General features: G+C 43.9%; 1 protein-coding gene across 2 annotated transcripts; it reads left to right on the top strand.

Annotated features, from left to right (window-relative positions):
• Nucleotides 1–509: 509 nt before the first annotated feature.
• kcns2 (potassium voltage-gated channel modifier subfamily S member 2) lies at nt 510–3184 on the top strand. 2 transcript variants are annotated; one of them, XM_076737750.1, is made up of 2 exons: nt 510–934; nt 1263–3184. In XM_076737750.1, exon 2 carries the CDS (start codon nt 1265–1267, stop codon nt 2702–2704), a length of 1440 nt encoding a protein of 479 aa, XP_076593865.1. In that variant the 5' UTR covers nt 510–934; nt 1263–1264; the 3' UTR covers nt 2705–3184. The 2 variants fall into 2 exon arrangements, with proteins under 2 accessions (XP_076593865.1, XP_076593864.1); XM_076737749.1 differs by having other exon boundaries at nt 1153–3184.
• The last annotated feature ends 5938 nt before the right edge of the window (nt 3185–9122 follow it).

Raw genomic sequence — 9122 nt, 5'->3', positions numbered from 1 at the left:
TTGAAGCGGGGAGACAAGTGGAGTAAAGAGGTGACGTGACTTAAAAAGGACTTTAAAGAACTTCCGTTGTGTTGAATGGGTGTGCGCCATTTTTCGTTTTTTTTTTTTTTTTTTAGAGTCTGTGTGTTTTAAAGTTTTGTTTCTATATTTGCAGCATGCTTGCTGTTGACAAACAAACAAACACACACACACACACACACACACACACACACACGCACGCACGCACGCACACACACACACACACACACACACACACACACACACGTTATAGTTTTTTTGTTTTGTTTTGTTTTTTACAGCACGTTTCCATTGTTATATTTGTGTTGGATTTTGGTGACTCCCTCTCCTCTGGGCGCTGCGCCTCGCCCCTCAGCACCATGATGCTGTGATCACTCCGAGAGGGCGGCGCACAGGGAGAGCTACGTGTTGCTGCGCAGCAACAGATAGAAAGAACACACACACTGAGAGAGAGAGAGAGAGAGAGAGAGAGAGAGAGAGAGAGAGAGAGAGAGAGAGAGAGAGGAATTCCCTCGCACAAGCAAAAGCGGCAGTCAGGGCGTGTATCAGTTCGTATGGCTCCCAGAAGGTGCTGTTATAAATGCAGCCGTTACCTTAGATAAAGGAGGTGTAAGCCCGGAGGACGCAGGATGGAGGAGTACCAGCTACAAGCCTTCGTGTATATTTGAGGAGGGAGCGTCCATTTATTTCTGTCTGGAGGCAACATCATATTTGACTTCGCGCCGACTCCCTTTGGAAGAGGCTTCCTCCTCTTCTGCCCAAGCCGAGAAAATCAACCTGTCTGGACTCCAGGGGACAGAGGGCTCCGCGTTTATTATAGGGCCATAACTTGGCCACAAACTGCAATATGCCGTCACCGGAGTTGAAATGCAGAGTGTTCTTGTAGGGAGATTCGGTAAACTGGCCGCGCTTTAAAGTAAGTTCCTTGCTGTTACGTGTGCTTTTGTTTCGTAGAAGCCAGCGGTTGGACATCATTGCTCTTCCTGTAACTGTGCAGCATTTTGGAGAACACACGTGGCTCTAACAAATGATTGTTTTATCTCTTAGTTTAAAAGCAAGTGTGGCATTGATTCAAATTATATTAAATTCAAAATAACTCCCTTTCTCCTTCACTGTCTCTCTGCTCTCCTCAAGTGCGTGTCTCTCTCTGTGCCTACTGTCTCTTTCCATCTGTCTCTCTCTGTCAATGTGATTTTCACTGTCACTCTTTCTTTCTTTCTGCGTCTCTGTGTGTCTCTCTCCAGACATGACAGGTCAGGTCCTGGGGAAACCGCGCGGCGGGGCTCACATGGATGACAACGCCGCCATCCGCATCAACGTGGGCGGCTTCAAGAAGCGCCTCCAGTCCGACACTCTCTCCCGGTTCCCTGAGACGAGGCTTGCGCGTTTACTCCACTGTCAGTCCAAAGAGTCCATCCTGGAGCTGTGCGACGACTATGACGACACAGAGAAAGAGTTTTACTTCGACAGGAACCCGGCGCTCTTCCCATACGTGTTGAATTTCTACAACACGGGGAGGCTGCACGTCATGGCCGAGCTGTGCATCTTCTCCTTCAGCCAGGAGATCGAGTACTGGGGCATCAACGAGTTCTTCATTGACTCCTGCTGCAGCAGCGCCTACCACTGTAGGAAAATGGACCAGGACCGGGACGACTGGGAAGACAGGAGCGATGAAGGGAGCACCACCTCGTCTTTTGACGAGCTGTTGGAGTTTTACAGCGACGCCACCAAGTTTGACAAGCAGCTGCTCGGGAGCGCACGGAGGCGCGTCTGGTTAATGCTGGATAACCCCGGCTACTCCGTGGCAAGCCGCATCATCAGCATCCTCTCCATCCTGGTGGTGCTCGGCTCCATCGCCACCATGTGCATGAACAGCATGAGCGAATTCAGCCTGTTGGACAGTGACGGGCAACCCACAGAGGACCCCCGCTTCGAGACTGTGGAGCACTTTGGCATCGGCTGGTTCACTCTGGAGCTGGTCGCCAGGTTCGTGGTGGCGCCGGATCTTCTGCATTTCTTCGAGCATCCGTTAAATTTGATAGACCTGGTGTCCATACTTCCGTTTTACCTGACACTCCTTATAAACCTGGTGGTGGAGAGCACCCCGGCGCTGGCCAACCTGGGACGCGTTGCGCAAGTGTTAAGGCTGATGAGGATTTTCCGCATCCTGAAGCTGGCCCGTCACTCCACGGGGCTGCGCTCCCTGGGGGCCACCCTCAGGAACAGCTACAAAGAAGTGGGCCTTCTGCTTCTCTACCTGGCCGTCGGGGTGTCATTTTTCTCCGTCATGGCCTACACGGTGGAGAAAGAGGACAGCGAGGATCTCTCCACCATCCCGGCTTGCTGGTGGTGGGCCACCGTCAGCATGACCACAGTCGGGTACGGAGACGTGGTGCCGGTGTCCATAGCGGGCAAGCTGACCGCCTCTGCGTGCATCCTGGCCGGGATATTAGTAGTTGTGCTTCCGATTACGCTCATTTTCAATAAGTTCTCTCTCTTCTACAAGAGACAAAAGCAGCTGGAGATCGCGATGAGGAGCTGTGATTTCGACGAGGGGATAAAAGAGGTGCCCTCGGTCAACCTGAGGAACTATTACGCACATAAAGTCAAATCCCTCATGGCGAGCTTGTCTAACATGAGCCGGAGTTCACCCAGTGAACACAGTCTGAATGAATCAATACACTGAACCAGTTTTAGCAAGGACGCCCGGTCAGGTGGGGTGACACTGTTCATTCAGTGTGGCTGCATGAGGAGCTGTCCGGAGTGCTGAAACCTCACACTTCCTTCCACTGCTGTCAGACCGTTTGCCTCTCTGTAGCTCAGTGCAATAACGTGTTTATCTATGTGTCAGTCACAGTGAGAAAGTACGCAAATGTACAGGACAGCCTGAATATGATATTTCACTGTGCATTATTATGGCCTGTGACCAAATAGGCCAAATTGTGGCCGCCTAAGATTAAAAAGACAGAGAATGCTGTAGTTGTTTACAGTTGTAGGTGGTGTCACTGTAGTCCACCCTCCAGCTATACTTGTTGTGATCAAATATGTCTGAAAGTAACTCCAGCTGTATCTCTTTTGAAGAATGTTGATGTGTAATTGTCATGTTGCAACAAGATTACTTCAGATGTGTGGTTAAAGCAAACTGTATTAAACAAAAAATACACAACACACTTGCTCATGTTTTTCATGTGCAGAACAAGGGGCCTTTAAGCATCTTCCTGAGTGTGTCTTACTGATTGAGATAACACATATAAGCCTGACTGATGGATTTGTAGTAGTGACTGACACAATACCTCAAACAGTCTGACAGGCAGAGCAACAGCCATTCAGAGCTGAAATCATGCATACATTTATTCTGAAGAGCTGATTTTTTTTTTGGCTGCATCACCATTTCTGTTAAAAAAAAACTTACCTCAAAGTGGTGAGGACAGCCTACATATATCTCCCTTTTCTACCAAGACTCAAGGTGTCTGGATAAAACTAATTCCCCCGGGACAGAGAGAAGTTTTTGCAGCCTTCTCGCTGCTTCTGGTCAGCATCAAAGTAAACAGCTCTCTCACTGGACGCAGTTGCAGGAATACAACAGAGAGAGCTCACTTAGCAGCATTGATTTCAGTTTAAAGGATAGAGAGCCATTTGATACAAGTAGACACCAGTGCTAAAAAGTCAATTCTTTTCTCATATTTCTGTGCAATGTAGCAGCATGGATCTCAGTTCTTAATTTAAAGAGCATTTTATTGTCAGGTTCTTGAAATGATTTCGGTATAACAGATCAGACTTATTGTTTTGAGCTGAATCTTCTAATCAGGATAGCTGTGAGTGGAAAAACAGCCCCGCAGCACCGTCATCACTGTCTGTGTTTTCTCAAGTTACAGATAATTCATACATTTATGCACATTTCAACAACTTAAGAAGTTCAGCTAATCGGCTCTAGTGGTCAGGGGATAATTTGAAATTCATTGTCTCCAGATGAACATGTGCAGACAGACACGTAGTTCATTAGCTTGAGTATACAGAAGCAAAAATAAGAATATGCATCTCGATGGCTGGGACTCCCAAAGGACTCCCAGAGACAAAAATAAAATTAGTCTTGTTTATTGTACAAAAAGTTAGTACCAGAAATATTCTTCTTGTTATTTAGGTTTGAAAATTGCAAAATTCTCTGTGACAACTAAAGAGCTCTTGGGCGTACATATAAAATCATAACAGTATCACAACACTGATTCACTCAAAGGATGATTGGAAAATAAGTGAGTGGCACAGAGTTAATTTCAATGCACTTCAGCAAAAATGTCATGTTCACTTGGAAAATCCTAATGAGAAATTGACATATTGCCTGTTGTATTTCCGTCGAGCTCAGCTGAAATAATATTTACCCTTGGATGCCAATTATATCATTCTCCTTTTGTTTACAACTAAACCTTTAAAGGCTTTTCTCCTGGGAGCAAATCCAAAACACCACACAATGCCAAACTAGGACGGAAAAATCACTAAATGAGTTCACACTGACTGTGGGTGACATTTGAACATATCAACAGAGGCATACCAAAAAGGAACAGGAGCTAACCTTTTCCTTCTTTGGGAGAGGAAATTAATTATACAGTGTGGAGGATGATCTAAACGTACTTTAGAACTGGAGTCGTAAGAGAAACAGTAACAAGATTAGTAGATTTGTAATGTCACCCAAATCCGAAAGTGAGGGTGGTGTGTATGTGTGTGTGTAGGTCACTGTGACTCCTGAGGAGGAAGATGGAGATGTCTGGCCCCTCCGCTGCCTCCCCTTGGCTCGCCTGTATCATTACCCTCTGACTGTGGTGATAGATGTGAGGAGGCCGGATCCTGCTTGGCGCACAGCTGAGTACAGATGGCAGCTCAGGTCATTAGAGGAAGACCAGGGCAAAAAGTCTGCTTTCCTCCCTCACACCAGTTACCAGCAAAGCTTAAATCCAGTCCAACCATTTCTTTTGATCATCAAGACTCAAATTTGTGACTCATCATGCACAAAGGAAAGGGCACATAGGGGAGTTTTTAAAAATTAGTCTCACATGTAATCATCAAAGCGTTTAAAGGCGCGCTTTATAATCAGGGTTGATTAATTATTTTGTTTGAATGATTAATGACTAAATCAAAAGAGTTCCTTTTTACTGATGTAAAAAGGGGCTTCCTGAAGTTAAAAAAGCCTGGGTTTATTCAGATCCTTTTTAAATTTGCTGTGAACAAAGACAAGAGAGGAAGATCATGAAAAGATACTGTAAATGTGGGAAGAATACCGGCTTATTAATGCAGAGCTGACGGGGAATAAGAACTAAACGGTGTGTGTGCTTGTGTGTGAGAACGTGCTTTACACAAACATACCAGACAGCGTGTCTAATGGGGAACTTATTGAAGCTGGCAGCACAAGCGTCATCTCCAGTCTGCTCTGTATTGGTGATATAAAACTCTGTTACTAAGCAGGCGTTCCGTGTTGTTGCACATTACCATCTGCTACTATCCCTTTGCTTTAAACAGTGTGGGAAGATTGGATCTTTTCAGTGCGCTTGTTTCTTTCCCTGCCCCCCCCCCCCCCCCCCCCACTCCCCCTTTCAGCCTCTTCCCACCATGTCTGTTCTGTGAATATCTCCAAAAATAATCTCTCATTACATGGATCATGGCATTGCTAATTATCACCTACAGATCTGATGCAAATGCTGAATGCAGGTAATATCGTACAAGGATGACTGATCATATTGCTTTGTGCCACCGTTAGAAAATCTAAATTAAGACCATATTGGATTTGTCTGGTTTGTGGAAGACAATTAGCATTTAAAAAAAAAAAAAGAAAAACATGCATGCATGTCTATCCATTATTTAGCAGCCTGATATAATTATTTGGAGTTAAATTTTAGCTGTAACAGGCGTCTTCTTTCTTTTATTACAAAAGACTTGTGAATGTGATTTGCAAGGAATATTATTAATGACAGAACAAAAGCCATCCTTTAGTTAATGTAATTCAATTTAATGTTTACCATGTTCATTGTCTCAGTTAAGTGTGTCACCGTGCTAAGATTTGCCAATTAGCACTAAAGTATAGTTGAGGCTGATGTAAATGTCATTAGTTTTGAAGGTATTCAGTCATAAACCAAAGTACAGGACGTTTTTGACCTGAGAGTGGAGCCAGGTAAAACATTATGACAATTTATCCTGAGAGGGACATGAATGTCTGAGACAAATTTCATGCCAATCCATCCAATAGTTAAGGAATAAGTTGTTTCAGTTTGAGCCAAAGTGGTGGACCAATCAGCCAACTGACTAACACTGCCATCCCCATAGCCGTGCAGCTTGTCTGGCTAAAAAACAGGCCTCATTTTCTTTAGCTAAAATGTAAGCATTAATTATTTATTTCATTTTTAAAGTCTGGTTTGTTTCAAATGTACTAAAATCACAATGAATCCATTCAAATACTAGTTTCGACTGAAGGCACAGCATAAAACCTGTAACCTCGCACAGGCCCTCCAGCAGGTGTTAGCCCTTCAACAGAAAACCTCCACAATCACTTGATCATAAAAGAACTTCCGAAGGACAATAATTCCAGACAAATGGGACCATTAACGTTCCTTCTTTTTAATGTAGCACTCAGTCTGCTTCCATTAAGTGACTCATCCAGAGAGGCAGTTGTTTTTGGATCTAAATCACAGTAGTGTTCCTACAGAATATTAATGGACACAGCACAAAGTGGCCCATTCCAACACTTAGTGAATGCTATCCTACCTTTTAGCAGCAACTTTTATGAAAATCAAGTCCAAGATTTATATTGAACCTCCACATTTTGTCCTGTTTAAAAAGCTTAAAAGGAAAAGCTTTTTTTTTTTTCTCAGTAGCCAAGAAGGGTAATAGTGTACTTTGGCAGTTTTGTTTGGATGCTACAGAGGCGGCAGTGAGAGCAAAACACTTTAATTATATCAGCCTGTTTATTTCAGGAACTTCTTAAGTGCAAGCAGAGGAGCTGAGCTGAAGCTGCATGCAAGCACGTCAGAGGCTTCAGTGATTTGACCAAACTTTACATCTAGGAAGGCTTTGTTAACCCTTACTTCACCTGCTTAGTTACATGGGAGAAGTGTGGGAGCTGGATCAGAGAAAAACATTGTCTTGCACTGCTTGTTTCAGTTTCACTAACGTTTAGGTCTTTAGTGCCTTACTTGTGGGCAGTTTGACAGAAGAGGAAATCATTTTTGTTCATATCTTCTGCCTGGATACTTTGAGCCACTTAGAGGATTTACCTAAGCATCCAGCCTCAACCATGTCAGGGATTCTTGAACAATTTCCTGTCACACGTCTGAGCCTTACTCATCAACTCCTGTAGATTGCAAATAGGGCAACTAGTCCACAGTGTACATGACAGGAAACTATAAATGGGAGCAAACATACAGTATGTTGAGAGTTATTTTTCCTACAGATTATCTGGTATCAGGGGTGTGTATAATTTCCCAAAGCCATTAGATCCAGAGTATTAGGCCGCACACACGCTAAGATCAGTGTTCTCATTATGTCATGCATGAAATCATCCCTGTCTGAAAAATGGCCTGGGAAAGAGAGATACACACATCGAGACAATGCGCCTTTATCTCAATGACATGTTTTGACTCATAATTCACAGGTGTCGCTGAACTCCTCCGTACCTGGAGCGTGACTCACTGCTTTTCAGTAGCAGTGCAGCTAAACCAGGCGGAGTTCAAACTTCAAAGTGCAAGAAGGAATGGCTGGAGATACCTACAGATCACGTTTCTGTCTGCGTGTTTGTGCAACATGTTTGTGTGGCTATTCATCTGCATGTACTGTATATGCGGTGTGTGTATGTGAGTGTGCGTGTGTGATTACTTCCCTCCGGAATCAATTTCCTCTAGGATGTACCAAGGACAACGGTGGAGACCGTTTGATTTGTTAAGCCTGAACAGAGTGTGTCTGAGGCCTCAGTGGCAGTCCACCTGAGCCCAAGGGGGTGATGTCAATAATACCCAAAAAAAACCCTCATATCTCAAGGTGTGTTCTTTCAGAAAAAAAATAAAAATATGGAAGGTCCTGCAGCAATAACACAAGACATATGACTGAATGTAGAGGACTGCCAGACTGACTCCAACCACAAGGCTCGTGACATTGCAGAGTGTGATGAAAAATTTCTGTGAGTTGCACAGAGGCAATAATACTATTCTTGTACTTAAGAGAAAGCAGTAAAATGTGCATCAGTCAGGCCAACAGAAATATATGTTTTGATTCTTTTCAAGAGGAGACTGAGCAGAAGAAAAGGACAAAGGAGAATACAAATCAGATTGGTGAAATGTGTGAAACTCTGGGTGCCACGGAGAGAAGCAGGGGCTGTGACAACATATTGTGAGACATGATGTGAATATAACAGCATAATGAGTCTTTTTCTGTTTCTTAGCAGTGCAGCCCCTCTCCCTCTTTTTCTCTCCCACTCTCCCGTTTTAACTCCATCGATCTTCCTGGATCATCAACTCGCTAAATACTCTGGGCTACATTCATCCCTCTCCAGTATTGGGAATGGTGATAATTGCCTAATTTGTTATAATTGCAGTGCTGTACCTTGTCTGGTGTGGTTAATTGCCTTTGAAATCCACCTGGTATTAGAATTATACTGTGCAAAGTGCTACAGCCGCTCCAGGGGGACCACACGGTCTAAATGAACCTGATTATGGAAACAAACTGAGCTTCAGCCTGGCCCTGTACAGTGACCCTATGTTTTTCATTTTAGCTAATCTCAGGTTGGCTTGTGATGGTGTGCTAAGGTAAAGGTGGAGGTGCCTGGTTTTCTCTCTGGCATGTAAATGTTGGTCAGTGTTGGTGATTGACCATCTGGGTGCTTCTCTGCAAGTGTGAATAAATGACAAACAGTCAATGATTTAACTATTTGATTGAACAAATACTGCAGATCTGGAGTGGCTATGAGGAAATGCCCTTTTTCTGACATAGTAGATGTGATTGACCTGAGGAAATATGAATGTAAGAGGTGGTTGTAGTCATTTAAGCCTAAATAACATGCCATTAACTACACATGGATGGCTTTAAACTACCGGGTTAACGAGATAAAACACAAAGCTACTGGAATGACT

This window comes from Chaetodon auriga, chromosome 8, assembly GCF_051107435.1.
Source record: "Chaetodon auriga isolate fChaAug3 chromosome 8, fChaAug3.hap1, whole genome shotgun sequence".
NCBI classification, from domain to species: domain Eukaryota; kingdom Metazoa; phylum Chordata; class Actinopteri; order Chaetodontiformes; family Chaetodontidae; genus Chaetodon; species Chaetodon auriga.
The sequence above is the reverse complement of the archived record's forward strand: the minus strand, read 5'-3'. Positions and strand labels throughout refer to the sequence as shown.